The 26625-nt window shown below is 42.3% G+C and overlaps 1 protein-coding gene across 5 annotated transcripts in view; it reads left to right on the top strand.

Annotated features, from left to right (window-relative positions):
* The window catches only part of BRF1 (BRF1 RNA polymerase III transcription initiation factor subunit), a 298365-nt gene that overhangs the window by 18961 nt on the left and 252779 nt on the right, over positions 1-26625 (top strand). For all 5 annotated transcript variants that reach the window (XR_009760784.1, XM_061612349.1, XM_061612347.1 and 2 more), the window contains exon 2: positions 1228-1305. Coding sequence is in view for 4 of the 5 variants with exons in the window: in XM_061612349.1 (XP_061468333.1) it covers positions 1228-1305 (78 nt within the window). In the remaining variant the exon portion in view is untranslated. The remainder of the gene's footprint in view (positions 1-1227; positions 1306-26625) is intronic.

Here is a 26625-nt window from a genome sequence, read left to right as displayed (position 1 = left end):
AATGATGGAGGTATAGAATCATAGAATAGTAGTGTTGGAAGGGGCCTATAAGACTGTTGAGTCCAACCCCTTGCTCAGTGCAGGAATCCAACTTAAAGCATCCCTATAGTATCATAGCGATCAGATATCTCATCTCTTTACATATTTGTAAACAACAACAATCCAACATCAGTTGTGGAGGTTTATTCTTCCCCAGTTCCAACCCTCCCCCCAGTGAAAATGGTTGTCTCCCCAGCTGCTATGTACATCCTTAGGAAAAATTTACATCTGGCTTTTAGTGGCTTCAGAGGGGCTAAGTTCATTGGGGAAATAGTGTGTGTGGGGAAAGGGCTAACTTTACACAGAGCTTTCTGGATGGTATTGGACAAGTTGTTGTGTCTCTGCTTGTATATTGTGGTTATTGTGAGGATTAATAGGATGACCATTTATGTCAGCCACCCTGAGCAACTTAGAGGGAAACGTAGGATGCAAATGGAGCAACAGAAATGAAATGAAATGAAGTGAATCCTGCAATACATGTTGCTGGCAGTGGGTATCCCTCTGTTTTAGATGTGGGAGAATATTGAGGTTGTTGCTTCCCTGAGGCCATCCCGAGAACGCATGGCTGAGATCTGAACAGAGGAGTTCTAGCTCAAGCTCTTAATGGGTAGGCTAACCAAGTACTGGCATTGGTTTAAGGCTAGAAGGGATGTACTAATGCTGAGGAGCCTTGTGGATCTGCTATGCTTCACACAAGGCATGCTTAACTTGGGAAATTCACTGCCATGAGATGTGGTGGTAGTGGCACTACTGGCTTAAATGGCTTTAAAGGGGGTTTGGAGAATAAGAGATAGTTCATATGATCTTATATCATCTTAATATGGTGGGATATGAACAGGCCATTTTCCTATGTGTACGATGCAAACACATTTTCCTATGTGTGTGTCACCTTCATTTGTGTTGGCTGTGATTTAAACCAGCAAGCCTCCAACTAACTATAGTTTCACACTGTGTCTGAATCGGAAACCATGGGTCGTATCCGACCTTAGTCCTACTCAGAGTACACCCGCTGAAATCAATGGACATGACTAACTGGTTCATTAATATCATTGGGTCTACTCTGAGTATAACTTATTTGGCTGCAACCCATTGTTTCCAGTTAATAAAAAGGAGTCATCACAAGATTTATTGTAGTACCTCCATTAATCTGTTGCATTTGACAGGCTTTTCCTTTTTTCTCCCTTGTAGCGGCAGGAAAAACGCAAACGGTTGGAGGATTTCATGTCAACTTGGGAAAGGAATCGCGGGCACAGACTCTCCAGAATGGTAACTTGTTATAACTTCTTTAAAAAGTAAAACCAAGGATAAGACTGCCCTGCTAAATAGTTCTATTTTAAACTGCTAGCTACTGATTTTGGACGGTGTTTTAGAAAAGAACGGCCTTTTTCGATAGATAACTATTGGAGAAGCGGGATGGATGGACAGCTATTTTGATGCCCTCATGTGGTTCAGTGTTAAAAGAGGGAATTTATATGAGGAAAATTACACAGTTTTGATTGGATTTGGAGCTGCCCATGGCTGCTATTAAACTTAAAAGCAACAACAGCAGCAGGATACCTATTATGGATCGCCCAGTGCCATACATAAGGCTAAGAGTAATTTGCTAATCCATAGAGGGCCTGGCTCAGCTGGCACTTGAACCAAGCGCTCTTGGGACCCAGTTCCTCCAGTGCAGTCACTGAGTCCCATGAGTTCTCTAGCAGGCTGATGCAGAACAGTTGCACTCAATTTCCTCACAATAGAGTGAGTGCATTTCCCAGGGCATGATCTGAGGGCACATGATGCAGCTACCTTCCTGAAGCTAAGTAGATGTGGGTCTGATCAGAATCAGGATGGGAGACTACTTTGGAACTTTATGTACTCCACTTTGAGTTCTGTGATGGTATAACTGAATTAAAATCAGTCAGTCATTAGTGTTTTTCACATTCAAGAGGACCACAGTATCTTTGCATTGAAATTTGGCAGACTCCTTTTCCCCCCCTCCACATTATGTTTCCAGACCAAAAGTGGTATTGACATGTGCACTATCATAATCTTTGTGAAGAAGCCTCCTACAGCAACAACGTATGTCCTCTGGGAAACAACACCCCCTGCCCTAGCAGTCTTTAAAGTTGTTGTGAAACAAAATCATGGAAAAGCATGGTCTGCTGCAGCAACCTTGTTGAGGCTAAGGAAATCTTGGTCTGGTCAATGCTTGGATGGGGAGCCCTTGGGAAACCCTGTGTACCTTGCCTTGAGCTCTATGATAGAAGAATGGCAGGATATATGTTTAATAATAAAGCCTGGCCAGTTCAACCCATCAAGTGTTGTTTATATACACCATCTATTTATTGAGGCAGGCTTGTACATTAGTGCCAGAGCCAGTTTGGAGCTGTGCCTGAATCTAGACTTGGAGGGAGTGCTCTCCTGTTAAGTGTCTTTGTGTTGTAGAAGCTGGAACATGGAGTACAGGAAGCTACAAGGTATTGCTGTGTTGCCCAGGCAAGGGCAGGTTCCCATATTTACACTAGACACGGCCAGTCCAGAGTCCTCCTAATGTGTGCCAATCACATGGGTTGGGCTGTGTGTGCTGCAAGATGTACTGTGCCCATTATGATGCAGATTTTATTTTTAAAAACATGTTGTACAATTACATTTTTTTCTAGCAGAAAATAGATACTACCTTTAAAAAAAATTATGAAATACTGTTTTTACTTCCAATTTCCTCTGAATGTTCCCTCTTTATTTTAAGCTTTCTTTTGGCTGTTTGACTCTGCTGTTGTTATCAGTGGATACCCTTCATCGCTTGGAGACTAAGCTAGGGTGTTACTTCTTCTCTGATGTAAGAATTGACTGATTTTTCTCATGAGTCCTTGCCAACAGTCCTGTAAGATTGCTTGTAACCTGATTTTTCTGCCCCAGAGTTTTGTTTCATACAACTGATAGTGTCAGTAATGTCAGCAAGACTCCCTTAAAGAAGGTAATTAATCACTCTAAGCAAGGGTATCTAAAGGTAGCCCAAAGTTGTTCAGGCATGTATTTTTCAAATGTCTCCAAATTAAAGATTAGCTGTGCTGCCTGGGGCTGATGGGAATTATAGTCCAAAATGGGTCGGCAAAGGCTGCCTTAGAGAGCCTCCCTGCTGCTGATTCCATGGCCAGATCATTTAAAGCATTTCTGGGGAACTTGTGGTCTTCCAGATGTGACTGGACTACAACTTCCATTATTCCTGACCATTCACTATGCTGGTTGGGGGCTGAGGGGAGTCGGGGTCCGACAGCATCTGAAGGGTCACGGGTTCCCCATCTCTGAATTCAAAATTCCTCCAGCCACGTAGGAGCGGCTCCTAGATAAGCAGCTTCCATGCAGCTAGGATAACATTTGAAAGTCTTTTTGTTTTAAGAATGTATCTGGGATCCTCAACAGTGACCCCTGGAAAGAATTCTTGAACTATGTGCTTTGCTTCTTTTGACTCCGCTGAAAAGTGAAAAGGGCTGCTTAATCATGACACCATCAAACTGGAGAGTTTGGATTTAAGCTGGTTTAAGACCCACCGAAGTAAAACGCATGCACACATGTTCCAGAGACAGTGTTTGAAAGTGAAATGTTTGCTAAACTGTTGTATAAAGAAGCAGACTGCTCACGGAATTGTGTTCTCTTGTGGTTTAATCTGGGGCTGCCTTACTGTCATTGCATGGTGGGTAATCTCTTTCACTTGGTAGAAAGGAATGCAGCCTTTAATCTGTGTAACAAGCCCTCCTCTGGCTTGCTGCCGCTCTGTCTCTGAGAAACTCTTTTCTAGCGTGTGCAGCAGTGTGCTGGTGGATTCCCCGGGTGCTGAAAGAACAGTCTGTATTCATGTACACAGCACTGGGGTGGATGAGGGCATGCTTACGGCTTCAGTGTGAAAAGGGGCTGGTTGGCCATTGTGTATAATTCACCCTCCCCATCCTCTTTTTGGCCAAGAGCAATTGAAATTATGGGAACAATGTTGTATTTTTTCTTTTCATTAGCATTTGTTAGGTGTTTTGTCAATTTGAAGTTCATAGAATGCCTGTTGACATGACTATGCGTATTTAAACGAAAGCATTAAATAGGAATTTGTTTGAGAGCAGGTATGTCTACCATTGGCACCTGCTTTTCTTTTGTTGTTGTTGAAATCATTTGTCTTTCTCTGAGGTGCTATAGCTAGTTTGATTTCAAAAATCTTGGTTGATATACATCACTGCCGTTCAAACTGTTTTCTGGAAAATCTTGGGTTTCCTTGGAAGCTTATGAGGAGAAAATGGTGACCAGCACACAGGCCCCCCTGCAAGGGAACATCATTTTTGTATATTTACCTTTAATCTCTTAATGGCAGGCTAGGGCACATGTTCAATTGATGGGGGGCAGTGCTGCTGGCTGCTGGGTCTGGTCAGTGCCCTTGATGAACTGGACATGCCACTTAGAACATGTTCCACAGTCCTGTGCAGCATGCAGGGATGCTATGACAGATGCTCAGGGGTTCCTGCAGGAAGAAAGGATTCATGCAGGTAGAAAGATTTACTGCAAATCACTCAGAGATCTACCAGTAGATCCTGATCTACCTTCCACTCACAGCTGGCATGGACCACTTCATTTTATCATCTTTACAGATTATCTTTACAGCCCGATCCTGTGCATGCTTACTTGGATGTAAGTCCCTCAAAATTCAATGGGTCCTTTACGAGGAGGCATAGGATTGCAGCCATAGAGAGCCAAGATGGAAAAAATGGTTTAGCAATTCTCTTTTGCACCCTGGCAGTTTACCAATTTACCTGGGACAGAAGCTAGTTGAGGAATTGGAAAACTGCCAGGAAAAAAAAAATCACGATGAGCATGAGCTATTGCTTATGGGGATGAATGTCAAGTTTTGGAATTGCAACTTGGGAAGCTGGAACGTTCCTATAGTCTAGTGCAGCCTTTCCCAACCTTTGGGTCCCCAGATGTTGTTGGACTACAACTCCCATCAGCCCCTGTCAGCATGGCCAATGGTCAGGAATGATGGGAATTGTAGTCCAGGATCATCTGGGGACCCAAAGGTTGGGAAAGGCTGGTCTAGTGTCCATCAGTCTGCCTAGCTCCACCACAAGGTCACTCCTTATGTGAGCCAGACACAAAGGCAGGCATACAGACAGGCTTCAGATTATCCATGTCCACTTCATGGTACAGATCAACTTTGTTAGTTGTATTCAGAGTCCTACTTCTTGGAGAATGTAGATGAAGCAAGTATTTTTCTTTCTTACAGATGTGCGTGTTCCATGATATTGCAAGTTCATAGAAATCAGCTTTCAAGACACATTTTAAAATTCTAAAAGTAAAGTTGCAGGAAGCAGTTCAGAATCTTTAGCAAATATTCTTCAGCAAGAAATAGGTGCATCTTGTGTTCAGATAATTTTGAAATTAAAACACAGTTCAGAGGTGGAAAAGTATATTTTCTTAGCAGTCCTAATCAATGTTAACCATAGCAATTTGTAATTCTCAGAATATGTTTCACCACTACCAAGACAGTAGTGGTCCTGAGAGATACAAGATAACTTTCTTGGCTAACGGTGTCTCCAATTTAAAGCAAAACTTTGATTATAATGGGCAATAAGTTACCTCTGAAATTATTCTGACAAGTTTGTGCTAGGGTTCAGGCTAGACATGGGACAGATAAGTTCAGGAGGATCATAGAGGACTCTAATATCAAATAAAATATATGGAAAAGGGATATTAATCCAGATCCACACCTCTACACCTTTTATATGAGGGTTGCCAGGTCAGAATCGTCCAAAATCCTGAGATTTAAGGGGTGGGCCCTAGTGATGTCATTAAGCATGATACGTTAAGCATCAACCACAGTTGCTTGGAGTGTACCACTCAAAGAAAAAGAATTCTCCGATTGGAAATTTAAATCTTATCTAAATCAGGGTGTTCCCAGGTCCAGTTGAAGTGATGGGATCATTCCTTCTCACCTGCTTAGGAAACATTTAATGTAGCCTACTTGCTTCTGGCAAGAAGGGATTAAGTGCCCTTAGGCCAGGCCAGTCATCAGAAGGCCATTGTAGGAAGAAAGAAGCCTAGTGTTGTGGAAACGATAAGTGGGAGCACTCAGGAGTAAAGATGGATGACCCTGAAGGCTGCAATTCTAAGCACACTTACTAAGAGCCTAAGCCCCATAGAACTCAACAGGACTTCTGAGTAGATATGGTTAGGACTGCTGTTGGTGAGGCTTGACTAGGGATCCTCTGCAGAGATACCCATATCAGAGCAGGTTGGCAACTCCCTGCCCTGCCTGCCTTTTAACGTCCAAACCTCTTTACAGACTTGACCCTTCACTGCAGAGAGAGGTTTGAGAAATGAGTATTGTAGAAAGGCAATCTTCTTGTTGCTGAAGGTTATACATTCACTCAGTTTCTGATATGCAGAAAAGCAGGAAAAGGAAATTGTTTCAAGATTTGCAATGGATTCTAGCTGTTGCCTGGAGATTAGGAAATCTCTCTTCAATCATATTCCTGACTTCACTTATTGGCTAAAAACCTGAAAGGGCGGGGATTAGAGTAGCCGACTTTGAACAGATGTTGCAGGGGGAGGGGAGCTGACATTTCATTGTATATCTCTTGAACCAGACCATCTAGAGACTTAATTTTTTTTAAATGAAAGGTAAGAGTACAGAGATTGGGGTAACTCACCTGGAGACCCTGAGAGGACCCCCCAAAACTAGAGTCTGTGGGTGAAAACCGGAGAACTGGCAACCCTATTTTATATATACAGTAGGGCCCCGCTTATACGGCGGGTTAGGGACCAGGCCCCCGCCGTAAAGCGAAACCCATTGACTTTAATGGGTCGCGTCGCGTGAAAATGCAGCAAAATGCTGCAAAATGGCAAATCGGCTTTAAAATGGGGAATTTCCCTTGATTGAAAGCTGCCGCATCAGCAGAACGCCATAAAGCGGAACGCCGTAAAGCGGGGCCCTTGCTTGCTTGATTAATTTATTTAATTTAGAAATTGAGTCCCCTTATAGTAGGTATTGGAACACCTTGTTTCAATTAGCTATTCCCCCCCCCCCCCGTTAGTTTTAGTTCACCCCTACAATGTCATGTCATTCAAGGAAAAACAGATTTGGAGGAAAGGGAATTAAGATTTAATCTTGATCTCATATGTAGAGTTCAATAATTCAACACTTAATTTAGCACTTAACCCACCATAAATTCCATTTCTCCCTCTCTTTCACCCACTTTATAGTGCAGGAATATATCATCAAACTTTCCAGTTTGTTTCTCTTTTAGCGTATACCAGCGATTTTTAATCCATTTTTTATCTTTCAACCTATTTATTTTTCCTGACTTGGTTCTCTTCATGTATAAACATGTATCTATTCTATCTGCCTTTTACATTATTTTCTTCTGCTGTTACAGCTGGAATACGTAAATATTTACATTGGCTCACTTTTATTCCCATCATTCATCCTGGAATTTCCTTCACTCCATTTTGGGCAATCTGGATCCTTGATTTCAGTCTTCTCAACTGGATCAAAGAACAAGTCTGATTAAGAAGCTTTGGTATGATTTTTCCTCATATGATCTGCTATAACATATTGATGGCCACAAGGCTTCTTGCAGTTCTGAGTGGGCAGTGTGTAATTCCTTCTTGTTGCTCCACTTTCATAACGGTGCACAGACTAAACTTACTAGTGCTTTCTTAGCTATCCAAAAGGAGATGCACAATAACAATTTTTAATAAGTCATTGGTCTAACCCAAACATAATGTTCCACTTGGATCATCTGATGTGCTCCTCCCCTTCCATGTTGAGCTTCCTTCTAACCATGGTTGCAAACTGTGGTTTACAGCTAACCATAGTTAGCATTAACATTGGTGCAATTGTAAAGTTGCATCCATGGTTAACTGTGAAAATAAGGAGGGATGAATTTGAATACAAGATGGAAAGACAGAACCTACAAACTTTATGTGTGTTTCTGATCACTTGACCACAATTAGTATTCATGGAACATTACATTTGCACCAGGCCACCGAATGATGGCCCAGTCAGGATTCTCAGATATATACATGGACGTACGTCTTTCAGATTTTAACAGTCTGTGGTGAAAAGCGCTGGTGTATGTATATGAGTAATTGTGTATACCATGTAAAGGGAGGAGTTGCCCTTGATTTTTCTACTGATCTGGCCCATAGCATTTTCTGATAATTATGTTGAACCAGGATCATATGTCCAGAAGTTCTCATGAACCTTAAATCTGTCAGAAATAGAATCTAAGGGGAACTTTACATTCAGCTCTTTGAGACTGGCAGCTCAAACCTTCCAGGGTGGTCAGTATTAGTAAGATATGGGAACTAGATTGGGACGGATGGATTTTTTTTTTAAAGCTTTAGGAACATGACATACCCTGTGGACAGTTGTGGAGGTGGTGGGAGAACCTGATAATAATTTCTTATGCTTACTTTGATCTTATTTTGCAGTAGAGTATACCATTACTATGGATTTAAAGAATGGGGTGTGTTGGCCAAAATGAGGAAACCTATTGTCATGCTATCAAGTTAATTGTAATCAAAACTGGAATGATGATGTTGCTGTCGTTACTGCAGCCTCAACATTCCATTTTATATCCTGCAGATGCAATGATTATGCATAGCGCTCTTTCCTTGTATTATGCATGAAGTCAAAGCTAAGATTCATAAAGCAATTTTTGTAAGCCCATTAAAGTGAGAGCTTTTTTCCCTGTGGAAAATTAGATGTGCAGCCTGCGTGTTGGCAAATTTAGTGGTAAATGGGGTTTCATTGAAACTGTATTTAAAAACACAGTTAACAGCATTATAACTCCTGGAGGGAGCTGTGTGTTGCACATGATTGTGCATTTCCAGCACGTGTAAAATGTTAACTCAGCGTGTGTGAATGCACACATTTATGCTCATCGTTGGCAACTTGTTAGCTGAGCAGTTGTATTAAAGAAATGTCTTAATTGAGCTCAAGTGTTTCAAGAAGTTATTGTCTCGCATGGCTTTTTTTTAATGCTGAGTAGCACAATGATGACCTACATATATAAATAGCTGGGGAACCCAGTATGTTTTGAGGCGTACACATATAGTTCTTCATGAAATAAAACTAAGGCAATGACACACATTTTATATTGTGTTATGTCTAGAGCTTGCACCCATTAAGAACCTCTTAATTGATTAATCAGCTGGATTAATTAATTAAATCTGCATAAACTTGCATATGAATAAAACAGTATTTGATCTGTGATGTGTGTACATTACCTAAAGACCTGCCATCTAAGAATAGGCATTCTCTCTTGAGTGAGAGGGGAGGAATGTCTCCTTTAAGATGATGCCTGTCACCAGCAGTTTTTAATACTTTAAAAAAAAATACTGTCATTGACTTTTAATTGACCCAAAGGCATTTAACTAGTGAAACAACTACATATTGCAAACCTGGTTAGGTCTTGTGTTTTGTGTCCTCCTAGTATTCCTAATGAAGAGTGCTCTATAGGTTTAATGCATTGAATTTCCAGCTATAAATTCAGTGTAATTTTAAAGTCTTCTATACTTTCTGTGGTTATGTTTTTGCTTTATTCTGTGTGCAACCCTCTTGGTGGATTACATCTATATAAATAGGACTATAAAAGCTGTGCCTCTTTCTAAGTACTGTAATTTGATATTCCTTGAGTGAAGGACACTTGTCTATTCAAACTTAATTTTGTTCCTTTAGAGTTGTGGGATTCTGGTGAATAAGCAATTCATATTCTCTCTCTGTCTCTCTTATGTAGACCATGTGCAATGCAGCCGTCTAACCACTGCTGTCAGGCAGCTGCAAACCCTGGTTAGCGGGCTGTGTCCAAAATTTGCAAAGCTCAGGGCGGCATTGTGCTACTGCATCCTGTCAGCGTAAGGATTTCCACTTGTGCAGTGGCACTTTCCCCCTCTCCTCCCCAAATCTGCTCCAGAGGCTTGGGGAAACCCCTCGAATAGATTTAGGGACATGCGTGGGGGGAGTAGAGCGGGAGGACCTTCTGCTGTGCAAGCAGAAGGCCTTGCGCTGATGGGAAGTTATCTTAGTGCTCCATTGGGATTCCACCCTCACAGTTTATGCTAATGTAAACGTTTTAAAAAATCAGAGCTATGCAGTTTATTATTGGCCAGGTGCACTACCTGGGCCAGCGGTGTCTGCTTGCTTTTCTGTGTTCTTCTTTGTCTCTACAAAACCTGGGGAGGGATACAAGTTGACTGAGACCACCAGAATTCATAATATTATTCCAGTCATGGAGAATTGGCTCTGAGCTTTCAGATGGCTTGCATTATTTGACTTGGCTGGTCTGGACATTCAGCAAGTTTGATAATGGTGGTTGTTGGCCATGTTACCAATGGCAACAAATGGACTCTTTATTGGCTGGGCTGTTTATGTTCCACAGTTTTCTGGAATGCCTGAGAATGCCTTTTGCTTATGGTTGGAAGTGTAGGGCAGTTACTAATCCTTAACTAAGGGCAAATACTGCTGGCAATATCTACAAAAGGTCCCCGTTTTCCAGGGTGCTAGGAATTGAGGAACTGTGTGTTGGGGACAGGCATCTGGAGCAGCAGCCGTGAAAAGGCATTTGGAGCTGCATTGATCCCTGAAGCTCCCTCTACCTATGAAAGACTATTTTAAGGAAATTTTATAAAATCCATCCCAAAGTAGTTCACACAAAAGAAGTTAAAACCAGAATAACAGTGAAAGTATACAATAACATTTAGTCAATAAAACAAGCATACCTTTAACTATCAACTGTAAACAACCCAAACTTACTGTGATTCAACATCAATTAATACAAAAGAGCTAGATAAAGCAAACTACATAAGAAGTACCTGCTGGATCAGGTCAGTGGCCCACCTAGTCCAGCATCCTGTTCTCACAGTGGCCATCCAGTTGCCCATGGAAAGGCTGCAAGCAGGACCGGAATGTAAGAGCAGCTCCCCTTCTGCTGTTTCCAGCAACTGGTATTTGCAAGCATACCGCCTCCGACTATGGAGGCAAAACATAGCCATCATGGCTAGTAGCCACTGATAACCTTCTCTATGAATTTGTCTAATCCTCTTTCAAAGCCATCCAAGTTGGTGGTCATCACTGCCTCTTGTGGGAGCAAATTTCATAGTTTAACTATGCACTGCATGAAGAAGTATTTTCTTTTGTCTGTCCCGAATCTTCTAACATTCAGCCTCATTGGATGTCCACAAGTTCTAGTGTTATGAGAGAAGGAGTAAAACTTCTCTCTATCCACCTTCTCCATGCCATGCATATTTTTATTACACTTCTACCTTGTCACCTCTTACTCACCTTTTCTCTAAGCTAAAAAGCCCCCAATGCTGCAATGTTTCCTCATAGGGGGGTTGCTCCATCCCCATGATCATTTTGGTTGCCCTTTTTGGAACCTTTTCCAACTCTACAATATCCTTTTTGAGGTGAGGCGACCAGAACTGTAGACACAGTATTCCAAATGCAGCTGCACCACAGGTTTGTATAATGGCATTACGATATTGGCAGTTTTATTTTCAGTACCTTTCCTAATGATCCCTAGCATGGAATTTGCCCTTTTTGCAAGCTGCCGCACACTGGGCCGACATCTTCATCGAGTTATCCACTACAGTCCCTAGGTCTCTCTCCTGGTCAGTCACCACCAGTTCAGTTTTAGGAACCGTTTTAGGAACAAAGGAAGCTGCCTTATATTGAGGCAGACTATTGTTCCATGTAGCTCAGTATTGTCTACACTGACTGGCATCGGCTCTCCAGGGTTTCAGATAGGAGTCTTTCCAGGCCCTACCTGGAGTTGCCAGGGATTAAACCTGATACCTTCTGCATTGCAAAGCAGATGATCTACCACTGAGTTACGGCTCCTCCCCAGAGTGAAAATACAATTTGCGTCATTCCTTACAATCTGGTTCATTAAAAGGCACACGAGAATAAGAATGTATCTAAATCATAACAAAGTGGCTCCCAGGTAAACTTCCCTGAAGATTCTGAAGACCTTCCTGTCCCCCCCCCCCGGTTTCTAAACCCTTTTCTCCCACCTTCACTGCTTTGATATCTCTGAGCTTCCCTCTGAGTGTGAAATTTTCATAATGGTCAGAAACTACCTCTAAATATAAACTGAAGCTGAGTTCCTTTGTTTCCCCCCCTAAATGGACCTAAGTTAGTCGGCCCATTGATTTTTCTTTTTTGTATAAACTTTATTTATTTCTTTACAGGTATCTTTATATAACCTGGAGCTTCTCATTCACATCAGACAAGTATAATTGAATACAAATACAACTTAACAACATCAAAAAAATAAAGGGAATAAAATCTCTCAGGGCACTTGACCTATTACCGAACTGATGCACAGTCTAACTGCTTAGGGATTGATTTCCATTTTCCCTCTGTAGGACAGTTACAATGGTTATAGATGTCTCCATATATGCCAGGCTTCCGAGATGGACGATGTACAAATGTATCTTCCGAGGTGTATGCAATAAAGGAATGCCAAACTAAGTAGAAGTAGTCTGGAGCCTCCTTTCCTTCTCTTAATTTCAGTTCATGTGTAAACATTTCCATTATGGCGATATTCTAGAGGGAATTATACCAGTGCTGTATTGAAAGATTATTTGGTGTTTTCCATTGTGATGCAATTGTTAACTTCACTGCTAAGGTCATGCAGACGATTAGTTCTTTGGAGAGCAGCTTTGAATGTGCAGCATCAAGAATATTTAATAATAACAAATTTGGAGAAAATTCAAAGTGTTATTGAGAAATCAATAGCATGCCATCATAGATCAAAAGCCAAAAATCTTGTATTTTCTCACATTCACACTAAAGATGAAAGTAGGTTCCTGTGTTGCCACAGTCTCTCCAACAAAGTGGAGAGACTGTTGAGAACATGCTCGAGATCTGAACAGGTATGTGGTACCATCGATGTCCCAGTTTTAATGAGTGTTCTTTGACATAGCTGGAAACGGTCTTAAACGGTTTCGATTCCCACAACCTGTTCCAGTCTCTAAGTTGTATTTCAGAGCCTAAAGTTCTTTGAGTGAGAGAGTGGATTTTAAGGATGTATTAAGCAAAATGGAGTATATTTTAGAAACCAGACCTTTTTCTCCCTTATGTGTATCCTGGAGTAATTGTTCAAATTGCCTGATAGGTCTTGTGACTTGCTGTTTTATGTATTTTATTATGATGAAACTGCCAATCTAATTTTTGTAGTTCTTCATAAAGATTGTTTTTCAGGATAGATTTCAGGATAGATTTTTGTTTTTGCAACATTTTTCTCTGTAATACAACATCCTCGTATTATTGCTTTGATTGCATCCCAGATGATATTTTCTTTAACTCCTACCCGTGTTGTGTGTGAAGTAATTGTTAATGGCCATTTGAATAGCCTCTGTGGCTAATTGATTGGTAAGCAAAGAGTTGTCAAATTTCCAGGTTGGTGTTATTTTTTCTTTTTCTCTTAGAGTTAATGTTGCCCATACTGGGGTGTGGTCTGAGATCCAAAAAGACCCAATTTGTGATTCCTGTAGTGTGGCTTGTAAAGTGCTGGATATAAGGAGGTAAACTAGCCTATAATAACGTTTATACCTAAATGAGTAAAATGTGTAGCCCCTTTCCATTTTATGTAAAGTCCTCCATGCATCCACTAAGTTGTATTTAGATAGGATATCTTGAAAATTAGTTTTGGTAGTAGACTGGGCAGATCTAGATGAAACAAAGGTTGTTGATTTGTCCCACATTGGATCAGCAGCCCAATTAAGGTGTCCTCTATTATCAGTTCAGTTTCTGCAAATTTACATAATTTTGTAAGAGAGGAGGCAAGAAAATGTAATTGGTTTTTGTTGGGGGCATGTGAGGATGCTAAAGTCAGGTTTTAATCACCCAATTTCCCTTTAATGAAAATTAATCAACCTTTTCTGTCTTTCTGAATATTTCTGAATATGTTTAAAAGGAAGAGACCATGTTATCAATATAGCCTCCACTCTGCTTTTGGATGAGCCATAAGAGTATTTCTCTCTATAGAAATTTTGGGGTAAAAGTTGTAAAACCTCTTTACTATGGTGGGTTTCTTGGAGAAAAATAATGTGGGGTTTATTTTTTATGATAAAATTAGAGATTCTCCTTCTTTTAACCGGATTGCCTAAATCTTTAACATTCAGAGTGTAGATGTTTACATCACCTTCCATAATCAGATTAAAGGTGGTAAAGGAGATACATCAGCCCCAAGCTTTAGCCAGAGTAGCACGTGTCCCATGGAAGCATCAATTCCAATTTGCTAAACGTGCCAGAGAGAAGCAATAACAATTATTAACATTATATAAAACAGAACTAATGAAACCCACTTTTGGCAGAATTCCTACCCCTTGGTGGGACCCTGTAACACCTCTCCAAGAGTGTGTTATCCTGCATAGGTAAATCATCTAGGGGATAAAAACCACTAGTAAGCATTGTTTTTCCCCGTTCCCGCCACTCATATTTTGACTTACTTTATTTTTATTTCCCTCCCCCTTTTCTCCCCCCTCCTTTTATACAAGATATTGTATACCCCAATGTGTCTAAATTGAAAATCAGGTTGTGTTTAAAAAGGTGATCTATAGTATTAAAATGTAATAACTTTGCAACCCCATTTTAGAAATTTAAAGCAGTAATACCAGAATTTGCTTGAGTGTAATATCAAATATAACAGTGTCCTTATTATAAAAGAACATTAGATTTAACTGTGAACTTCATTTCCCTCTCTGAGACAAGGAGTTGGATTGCAGAGGGCGCTGAGTGGTTCTGTTTGTTGATTGAATCTGGGGCGCCTTTTTTTTTGGAGGAGACTGTATTCCATTTTTCGGAGTCTTGGAAATCCTAATATTCTTTATCCAGTTCTTCACAACAGGCATACCCCGCTTTAATGTTCGCAATGGGACCGGAGAGTATACTATAAGCAAAAATAAACGTTAAGTGGAAATCCTAATATTCTTTATCCAGTTCTTCACAACAGGCATACCCCGCTTTAATGTTCGCAATGGGACCGGAGAGTATACTATAAGCAAAAATAAACGTTAAGTGAAGCAATTGTCTTCACTTGTACTGCACGCAATCACCACTAGATGGCAGCGGCGTCATGCCGATAAAGTGTACGTTATTGCGAAGTGCGTGAACGTTAAGCGGGGTATGGGGACGTATGGAGCATGTACGTTATAGCGAGGCAACATTAAGTGAAGCAACGTTAAGCAGGGTATGACTGTATCCCATGGAATTCCTAAGTTTAGTAAGCAAAGGATGTGGTGGGTTTCTTTTTTTGTAGTAGCTGTGTGCAACATGCCATCTATTTCAACACATAGAATGAAATGGGAACCCCCAATGATATTTAATCTTGGCAGCTTGCAGTTTTTCTGTTGCAGGTCTCAGATCATGTCTTTTCCTTAGGGTTTCCAAACCAAGGTCTTGAAGTACCATGATTTCTTTGCTGTCGCATCTCATAAGAACATAAGAACATAAGAAGAGCCCGCTGGATCAGGCCAGTGGCCCATCTAGTCGAGCATCCTGTTCTCACAGTGGCCAACCAGGTGCCTGGGGGAAGCCCGCAAGCAGGACCCGAGTGCAAGAACACTCTCCCCTCCTGAGGCTTCCGGCAACTGGTTTTCAGAAGCATGCTGCCTCTGACTAGGGTGGCAGAGCACAGCCATCATGGCTAGTAGCCATTGATAGCCCTGTCCTCCATGAATTTGTCTAATCTTCTTTTAAAGCCATCCAAGCTGGTGGCCATTACTGCATCTTGTGGGAGCAAATTCCATAGTTTCACTATGCGTTGAGTAAAGAAGTACTTCCTTTTGTCTGTCCTGAATCTTCCAACATCCAGCTTCTTTGAATGTCCACGAGTTCTAGTATTATGAGAGAGGGAGAAGAACTTTTCTCTATCCACTTTCTCAATGCCATGCATAATTTTATACACTTCTATCATGTCTCCTCTGACCCGCCTTTTCTCTAAACTAAAAAGCCCCAAATGCTGCAACCTTTCCTCGTAAGGGAGTCGCTCCATCCCCTTGATCATTCTGGTTGCCCTCTTCTGAACCTTTTCCAACTCTATAATATCCTTTCTGAGATGAGGCAACCAGAACTGTACACAGTATTCCAAATGCGGCCGCACCATAGATTTATACAACGGCATTATGATATCGGCTGTTTTATTTTCAATACCTTTCCTAATTATTGCTAGCATGGAATTTGCCTTTTTCACAGCTGCCGCACACTGGGTCGACATTTTCATCGTGCTGTCCACTACAACCCCGAGGTCTCTCTCCTGGTCGGTCACCGCCAGTTCAGACCCCATGAGCGTATATGTGAAATTAAGATTTTTTGCTCCAATATGCATAATTTTACACTTGTTTATATTGAATTGCATTTGCCATTTTTCCGCCCATTCACTCAGTTTGGAGAGATCTTTTTGGAGCTCTTCGCAATCCCTTTTTGTTTTAACAACCCTGAACAATTTAGTGTCGTCAGCAAACTTGGCCACTTCACTGCTCACTCCTATTCTAGGTCATTAATGAACAAGTTGAAAAGTACAGGTCCCAATACCGATCCTTGAGGGACTCCACTTTCTACAGCCCTCCATTGTCTCTAATGGCTCTCATAAATCTGTCCTTTATTTGAAAGTGAGCAAAAGCCACTATAATATCTCTTGGCATTGCAGCAGTTTTAGGCTTAGGAGCCAAGCTACGACGAGCATGCTCCAGAGCTAGTGGGGTGACAGGGACCTCGGGGAGTTCTTTGGACCACCATGTTGTAAGAAATGCAGTCATGTCCCCCTGTTCCTTTTCTTCGGGGACCCCATGAAAACGTATGTTCTGGTGTTTTGCTCTGTTCTCCTGTTCATCCACCTTTATGTTTAGTTCTTTGCTAGCTTTTAAAAGTAGTTGGATTTTATCAGACGTTGTGATGCTTAATTCCATAGCTTCATTAGCTGTCATTTCAATAGCAAGGGTTTTTTTGTGCTAGTTTATCCAGTGTGTCTTTCGTGGAATCAAAGGCTTTTTGCCATTCAGCAATCAACAGGGTGTGCATTTTCTGGCCTTGGTCCATTTCTGTTTCTAATAGGTGTTCTATATTAAGAGGCACCATTTCCCCCTGCCCTGTTTCCCTGTTTTTCACCACCATTTTGACCTCCCATTAGGGGTGATTTTTAGATCACTAAATTAAAGTAGTGAGTGATCTTAAAATGCGACAGGCTGTTCTTTTAAGCGTTCTTCAAGGCTTCGTTTATCAGGGGTTGAAGAAAGAAGCCCAAAACATTACTATTGAGTCATTGTAACTACCACTGGAAGCATGGCGGGAATCAGAGTGGTTGCTGCATGCTGCTATCAGGTTTCAGGCGCGCATACACCCCCCTGAAGCTGAGTTTCTGAGGATGTCAGTTCAGGCACCAGGTATACCTCATGTGTAGTGAACGTGAAGACCATCAGTGAAATTTCGCTTCTTTTTGCATTGTATTGAGGCACTGCCATAATGAATGAAAGCTTTTGGGTGAAGACAGGAAGCTGCCTTTGTCCACTGATCCATCTAACTCAGTCTTAGACTGGCAGTGGCTTTCTAGGGTTTCAGATAGGAGTCTTTCCCAGCTCCACGTGGAGTTGCCAGGGATTGAACCTGGGACCGCTTGCAAGCAAAATGTTTGCTTGACCACTGCCCTTCCTCAAGCTGGAGCAATCTTACTATTATCTCACTTGGTGATGGTGATGGGTATCCTGCTGAATTCCTGCAAGATGATCTGTAATGAGAATATCTTCTTTGGGGGGGGGATACACTGATTGTATTCAGGAGCTGCCTTTCTTGGGTGTGAAGGGGAAGAACCGAGATGTACAATAATTTGCTGATGATTCAGACACGTGGTGGCCATGGAAGGTTGCTGTTATTGCTGACAGAGCAGGACCATGTGGTTTGCTTGCCCTTGTTAACTATAGTATACTTTTTGGTGCTTCCCTGTGGACCAGCTTGTTGCCCTGGTGTAGAAGGAGATGGAGAGATTTCATCTACTTCCATAAGCTCCTCGACGTGATTGGGTTTTTTTGCCACTGGTTTCATTAGTGTTCTGCTTTTTCACCTGGGCTTGTTTGTGGATTTGAGCCCTAGCGTTTTCTCTCATGCTGGATGCACTTTTCTCTCTTCATTACATTGGCAGTCTGCAAAATAAAACATGTATTTTGGCAGCATATCACTAGAAGAAACATTTCTTGAAATTCTGGTCTGGAATTGACTTGTTCTAAAAGTGTGTGCACACATGTGAGGAATGGAGAAAGAAATCACAGCCACGACACTTTCAACCCTTTCCATTCAAAGGGGAAGATGGTATTTTGTGTTCTGTTCTTTTGGCTTGAGTTCACATGAGTGGGAGGATTTGTAGAAATGTTCTGTTTATTGGCTGCTTCTAGCAGATGGGTAGATGCAGTTTCTGTTTTGCAGAAAATTGCAGTCTTATGCAATTCTTTTTCTTCAGCGTTTGTGCTGTGAAAATTACAAGGGAAAATCAGGAAGGAACAAATACATCCCAGTTTTGAGATTGTTTGTGCTTTCCGATACACAAAACTACCTCCACTAGTTTGTGCTGCTTTAACTGTTGGAGGCAGCATACCTGAAGCCAGTTGCAGGCAATTGCAAGTGGGGAGAGGGCTGTTGAACTCTGGGCATACTTGCGGGCTTCCCATTGGGGCATCTGGTTGACCACTGCGTGAACAGGATGCTGGATTAGAGAGGCCATTGGCCTGATCCAGCAGGGCTCTTTTTATGTTCTTATGCTGTGTTCAGATTAAAAAAAAACAATCCTATGCTTTCCTACTACGCACACAGAGAGTCTGCAGATTGATATCACCATGATAACACAACAGTGTGATATGAATTTATTAATACAGGCAGGAGTGGCTCTGGCTTTTCAGCACCCTCGTTCCCGTACCTGTGCTACTTGGATACTTCCTTGCACTCCTTATCCTAAGCAGGCTTATTTGAAGGTGATGGCTCATTGTAGCACTGCCTCCAGGTAAGCCCACTGATGAGTCAGGGGGAGGCTCATCTGCTCCCTTTCCCACTGCCCTCACAAGCAGTGGCCATTACAGCATTGCCGCCAGGTAACCTGCTTGTATTGTAGGGAGAGGTGGGCTGCAGGGAGAGATGTGGAAGCCCCCCGTGCTTGCTTATCCAGTAGCAGTGCTGTAATGGGCCACCCTGGGAGGGGAACCTCCTTGTTCATCAGTGGGCTTACCTGTCTGTGGTGCTATAATGGATCTGTTGAAGCATGAACATGATTGCTGCCTTGAGTCAGGTGTCAATACATTGATCATGCTGCCCTGGGTTCCTACTGGGAGGAAAGGTGGGATATAAATCTAATAAATAAATAAAATGATCTTGCTTTCATCCCAAACAACTTTAAAAAGTTACTAGTTCAGTAAGTAGCCTCCCCTTCCTTGGCTTAGTTGTGAGTTATACTCAAATGAATGTAATAACATCCTGATGGCAGTTCCCTAAGGCAAAGCACCTGTAAGGTGTCAATGTATCTGAAACCTGCAGGGGAAAAGCAGCTGGTGCGTGTGTGTTGCAGTGGAAAACAAGCAGTCAAGGGATGGGTTGAACACTGTTTTCTGAATCCGCTTTGCCTAAATGCAGCAGCCGTTGGGGTTTTATTATATTATGTTATGTTTGCAAGTAAAATGTAGTTCATCTTTCAAGAGCAAATGCTTTCAGACATTGAGATCAGTGCTCTTGAAAGGCATTGATAACATGGAATGGTTTGAGGGTTATTCAAGAGGTCCCTTTGTTCTGAGGTACATGCTCTTCTTTTGCAGCTTAACACATTTTTTTAATGAAGAATTTTCATTTTCGCTGAAAATTTCCATGCTTGGAAATCTTTTGTGTTGGAACAAAGGAAAGAAAAACATGATGGGGGCTGCATTTTAAAGGGAGATCAACTAGTGCAGAATACAACAAAGCTGTGGGCTAATTATAGTCAAATCAGTTGAATTTTTTTAGAAGCTGCAGTGTTCTGATGAAGCTTGTGAATCTGTTTCATGAACTGAAATAAGCAAAGAGTGGGGAAAGGCTATACAATGAAATTATTCAGATTCTCATTAACACAAACTGCAGTGTGTGAAGGTGGTTGTTGTTGAATGAAACCAGCTAGAATTTAAGGAAATGCAGGTCATGTGGTTTATCATAAGAGCACCAAGGGTTTCCTTTTCCTGGTTTGCTTGATATTAAGCCTTTTTACTGCTGCACACTGCTAAGCCAAAGTTTGGCTTAGTGTGTTATCTGAACAGGGCCTTGTGGCTAAACTCTGTTCTAACTAATCATGAGTTGTAGCCACAGTTTATGGTTGGTTAAGAGAAAGCTTAATCAGGAGTCCAGGTTCAGATGACACGCTAAGTCAAACCTTGGCTTCACTCAGTATGGTTCTACAGCAGAAAGGACCAGGGAGGAGCAAAGTAGCTACAAGCTCAACTCTGAGAGGCTGCATGTTTGTGTGGGCTTGTCTTGTCTCCTGCCCAAGAACGACAACAGGTGTGCTTTCTTGTAAGTAAAGAAGCCACACTTTATTCTAGTAGATTGACAGTGTAAACCCAGCAACAGGAGAAAATCAGAAATTATTCCAGACTCCCTTAGGCACCAGCGATGAGGCAAACCAACTCAGGAGAGGAGCTTTAAGTTTCCCTAAATGCCACTGAGGATCAAGGGATCAGGAGCTGCGACCTGAGACTGCACAGGAGCGTGAAATTGTTCCAATAACTGGTCCTGCCTACCAACCATGCTTTTAAACAGGCAGGGAAAGTCCAGCTATTCACGAAAATGCCTGTCCCACCGAAATCTCCTGGCCTAAAGCTGGGCGCTCCTTCTTGGGAGCTGGGTCTGCTTCTGCCTCTTGAGGCGCCACCATTACCTCCGAGACAACGCCTGACTTTCCTCCTCCCCTTTGCTACGATAAGCCACTTACTTTTAGGCAAAGACACTATGCCTCTTAAAGAGGTGGCTTTGGTTACTTCCATTCATGAGCCAGCATACTTGCCTTGCAGAGCTATTAAAGAGCTGGCTGTAAATTGGTGGGAGTGGAAACACGGTTGAGCTCCAGTGGTCCCCTTTCCCTTAGGGCAAGACAGAGAAAATTCAGATTGTGGGATTCTTAGATAATCTGGTGTCCGGTTGGAGAGAACATACCACAGTTTGAAAAACCATGGGCTAAATGGATGATGATATGTGGGGAAATAGGTGGGGCAATGATGATGATAGGTGGGGAAATAATTCTTTAAAAAACTTGTAAGCATAGCAGTACTTAATTAAAAAGCTATGTCTAGTTGCATAAGTGTGTGTAGTATTTTTTCAAATGCCACAATTCAAGCTACCTATTATAAATCCCTTTCTCTTAGCCATCACCGAACTGGAGTATCTATATAACGGAAGCAAACTCTACAGGGAATATATGGTGGTAATGCAGTCACACTTAACACCCCCCCCATCTTTGTCCAAACTTGCCTGGAGACATGGGTAAACATTATTTAATATACACTGCCTGTTGGCAAATGTTTCTCTGTCAGTAGTAATGCATAGGTGATCCCTGAAGGTGTGGAATATTGTTCACTGATAGGACTTCATATATCTCCTACAAGGCACCATTTTCAAATTTAGATATGCATTGAATAAGTGTCTGCTTTAAATTGCGACCCCAAACAGGACCAAATTAGAACTTTCCTCCAAGCAAGGCTCTAGATCTGACAATGGCTGAAGCAAAAGACAATGGCTTGGAGGCTGTGAAAAATAATTCAGTGCCCTGATTAATAACCCTTGTCTTCGAGGAAGAATCAGACAATTAATCAGCTATAGAGTAATATCTGTCTTGATGCATAAGATGGATGTGGTGTTGGCATGGCAGATTTTCAAGTGTAGGGGTAATTCTAGTGTATTCCAATTGCAGAATCTTCATGAATACGTAAAAAAAAAAAAGACCCTGATGCACTTAAATATATTATGCATCTTTTTTTGGAGTCTTAGTGGAATTCTGAGGATTTGAATCCCAATCCAGCTCCTCACAGTCCTCCTGTTTCCTGCTGCATCTCTCCCTCTGCCAGGATGGAGCTCTTATCACAACCAAGCTATGCATATCTTGGTTGCAGCAAGTGGAGGGAGAATGGGATTCAGTCTCATTCTTGTCTTCTGCCCTAGACTGGCATACCAAAGTAGCCTGATGGCTGGCACCTGTTTAACTGAGTTATACTTTTTAACCGTGAGTGTTATCTTCTAAGGTTGTTTTGCTTCCTGAACTGTGCAAGATCCCAAATCTTTTGTTAACAGCAGTCTGACCTAACCCATTTTTTTCACTTAGTCTTGGTTTCTAGTCAAAATATTTGATTATCACTGACATTATTCCTCCCCTCATGTTAGTCTGAGCTTCAGAGGTACTTGGAAGGCAGAGAGAAAGAAGATTCATTGTATCTGAGCATCCTGGAAGCCCACAGTCAGGTCAGGGATGGACCTCCGTTCTTCTCCAGAGCCCGAAGGGGAGATAGCAGATTGTCTGTGATGATGTGCTGAACTTCAGGAGCATATGGAAGCAGTGAGACTACTTGCTGTATCTGACTGCCCCAGAACTAGTTTGGAAGCGTCCCTTTGATTTCCATTCTTCCTTCAGGAAGATTATGGGTTACAGCTGTCCTGCTGGATCATCTGAGGTAGGTTATGCTGAAAGATAGCAACTGGCCCAGGGTCGCCCAGTGAGATTTGTAGCAGAGCTTGGATTTGAACTGGCATCTCCCTCATTGAACCGCTGGATGTGCTGTATGTACACCAATGTTTGTTGCTAGCAGGCTGTTGTGACCCAGGTTGGGAGGGGAGGCTTCGACACACCAGACTCTGACATTGAGGTCTGGGATGATGAGCTGGGGGAAGAGACTGGCAGCAGGAATACACCACAGAGCATGCAGATCCCTGTCACTGACAGCTCAACTCCCCCCGATTCTGCTCAAAGAGCGCTGTCATAGACTGCCCTGTTGGAGACTGCTCCGTTAGACACACCCCCTGTGCCTGTGCCTGTGCCTGCATCGGAGGCACATCCTGCTTCACCTGACACTTCCTAGCCGGGCACCCCATGGCTTCCCACAGTTGAGCAAGCCGACCGCCCACAACTCTTGGAGGGGGAAGTGGAGAGCCAGTATCGTTTGCCCTATGTGCGGCAGCAGCTGAAGCGGGAGATTCAACAGACGTTGAGGAGGAGCCAACTCTTACGTGCGAAAGCCAAGCCTACTCAAGTTGACTCTGGGGAGGGGTTCATTGCTGTGTCAGTGTCGGAGCACTGCAGAATCACACTTAGTCAGAGTAGCCAGGGCAAAAGTTCCTAGAAAGCTTAGTTAGGTTAATGAGGCGCACTGCTTTTGATGTAACTGTAACTTTAATAAAAATCACAGCCACGTCTGAGACTGGAACTCTTGACTTCAGGCAGGACACAGGCACCTATAAAGCCCTGGCCTTTGCGTCAGAGTTACTGAGGTACAATATATAAAATGCTTTACATGGCCCCTGAGGACAGGATTTTCTTAAAAGTCCGTGCTGGCTTTTTTTGGCTTACTGACTTTTACCTTAATTGGGCTGTTGCTGTGCCCTGGTCTCCAGTCAGGAAAAAATTGAATGCACTTGATCTTTTGCTGTCAGTACTATCACTTCTTAAAGCTGTAATTCCCTGTTATGATTGCTCCTTCGTTTCCACACCTTCCAGGGCATAGTGGTTGACAGATTGAAGCTCTCTAGGCCTGCAGGGAATACAGCTTTATTAGCCACTTGAGAGAGAGCCTATTGAAGTGAAGAAGATGATCTGGAGGTCCTAATCTAGGCAATGTCTTGATGAAGCACTGCAGCCTCAAGGCGGCCCTCGAAGTGTTGCTGAATTGTCTGTTGTGCTGATATACTGAGGTGTCACCTCACTGTTATGTTGCTAACTTAGATGTGCATTTCAGAGTCCTATGAAATATTGAATAAGAAACATTGCTGGTCTGAACTTAGCACCTGATAGCTAATAGCTTGCTTCTACCAGTTCATTTCTCAGTTCCTCATTATATGATGCAGGCCTGTACTGGTCCTTCAGCATGCTGAAATGATCTCCCCTTTGATTATTAATTCAAGTGTTCATTTATGGTGGGGAAAAAATTAAATTCCTTAGGAGCCACAATCAGATATTTTTTAAAGGGCTGGCTTTGCACAGAGCTGGAAATATGAAATGTTTGCAGTTGGCCACATCACCAGGATTGGGAAAATATTTCAATTTTCTGGAAACCAATTCCATGTTTGCCCTGCTCAGTGAGAAGTTTAAAAAGACATGCTAAAAAGTATCCAAACGAGGAAAGTGCAATCTCTTGCAAAACAAATATGAATGGAAATGAATGTAAGTGAAAGGAGAATGAGGATCATAGAGCAAAAATCATTCAAACAATAAACAGTTATATTAATACATCAGAAGAAGAAAAAGTGTCAGGGAGCAAATTAGGACATTTGGTCACAAAGGTGTGAAAAGAATTCTTTGCATTGGTCTTGACTGAGGAAGATATGCCTGAACCAATTATTTTGGGAGGTGTCAGGGTTCAGCTTTGCCCAGACCTTGAGATCTCCTCAGATGAGGAGCAAGGGTGCTGGATTCTCCAGATCTTCACACTGTTGTAGATCCTGAAAAGCCAATGGATCCAGATATCCATATCCCAGAACTGGACGTTCCCATACCAGCTCCCTCAGGCCCCCCTCATCTCCCCCAGGGCTACAGGAGCAGAGAACTCCAGAGCTACTGTTCAAGTGCCTGGCTAGCTGCACGTGAGAGGGGAGCGCATAGAAGCACCTCCCTGGATCAGGGATTGGCTGAGAGCCAGGAAGGGGTGGAGCCTCCAGCTCCTAAATCACCTCCCTATCATAAGTTGCTTCATTGCTGAAGAAGAAGCTCTTTCATTCAAGCTTAAGACCTTCCTCTTGTGCATGGATGGTGGTGTTTTGGCTACGTAAGGATCCAGACTCAGAGAATGTTTGCTATTAGAATATAGGATAGCTAAATGGAACTCCAGCTTCACAAGCAGTAAGCATCTGGGTGGCAGTTACTGAGGCGGGAGGGGGGGACTATTGCCTTCATGCCCTCCTTGTGGGCTTCTTGGAAGCCTCTGACTGATCACTCTTGGAAACTAGATGCTGGATTAATGAACCTTTGCACTGATGCAGCAGGGTTTATGTTCAAGAAAGTCTTAAACATTGAATTTTTAGATGTTCAGGTAATTCACAGTTTTTGAAGACTTAATATAAGCCAAACCACTTTGCCGTCAATGGAAAATAGTTACTGGTGGTTGCATTTCATTGTTTGCTCTGCTAGTTTTATATACAGACACACTCACAAATATTTATCTTGTTTACACTTGAATGTATGCAATGCTAGATACACACATACAAATATATATTTATCCCATGCGACTAGCCCAGATGGGCTGTTACACGCCTTGCAATCGATAAAATTACAATAAAATAGCACTGTTTTGCATGTAGACCAGTGCAGAAGAGAACAGTATTTCATTACAGAGTAGTGCTAAATTATGGTATTTCTCATTCCCCTGAGCATAAGAAAAAAAGAAGGCTTTACCAAGCTTTGTAAAATTGGTACAGAAAAAGTTCTTCTGTGTAGGAATTAGCACACAACCTTGTGGGCACAACGTAGTAATCATTGTATGTGTTTCTGCTGTGGGTACACGGAGAATAGACATGCTGGGAAGTTCCAGCTCATTTCAGCCACCCACTACATCTGTATGTAACAAAACACATGTATGCCAAGTTTGCTGACGACACTAAATTGTTATTATTATTTATTATTATTTATTAAATTTATATACCGCCCGACTAGCAATAGCTCTCTGGGCGGTGAACATAAAATAGCATAAAAATACAATGAATAACAAAATAATACTAAAATACAATCAACAATCCAATACAATAAACATTTTTAAAATTAAATCAGTGTAACTTAAAATGCTTCAGAGAATAGGAAGGTTTTGACCTGGCGCCGGAAGGAGAGCAGAGTCGGCGCCAGGCGTACTTCCTCAGGGAGACTGTTCCATAGTTCGGGGGCCACCACTGAGAAGGCCCTAGATCTTGTCATCACCCTCCGGGCCTCCCTGTGAGTTGGAACCCGGAGGAGGGCCTTCGTAGCAGAACGTAGTGCACGGGCCGGTTCATATCGGAAGAGGCGTTCCGCAAGGTATCGTGGTCCCGCACCGTATAAGGCTTTATAGGTTAATACCAACACTTTGAATCTAGCCCGGAAACATATTGGCAACCAGTGCAAGCTGGCCAGAACAGGTGTTATATGCTCGGACCGCTTGGTCCTTGTCAGCAATCTGGCCGCCGCATTTTGCACTAGTTGTAGCTTCCGAACTGTCTTCAAAGGTAGCCCTACGTAAAGCGCATTACAGTAATCCAAACGTGAGGTTACCAGAGCATGTACCACTGATGTAAGGTCCTCTTTACTCAAATAGGGACGTAGCTGGGCTACCAACCGAAGTTGGTAAAACGCATTCCTAACCACCGAGGCTACTTGAGCCTCAAGTGAGAGG

This window comes from Rhineura floridana, chromosome 2, assembly GCF_030035675.1.
Source record: "Rhineura floridana isolate rRhiFlo1 chromosome 2, rRhiFlo1.hap2, whole genome shotgun sequence".
Lineage (NCBI taxonomy): Eukaryota > Metazoa > Chordata > Lepidosauria > Squamata > Rhineuridae > Rhineura > Rhineura floridana.
Note: the sequence above shows the minus strand (reverse complement) of the source record. Positions and strands in the feature narration are given on the sequence as shown.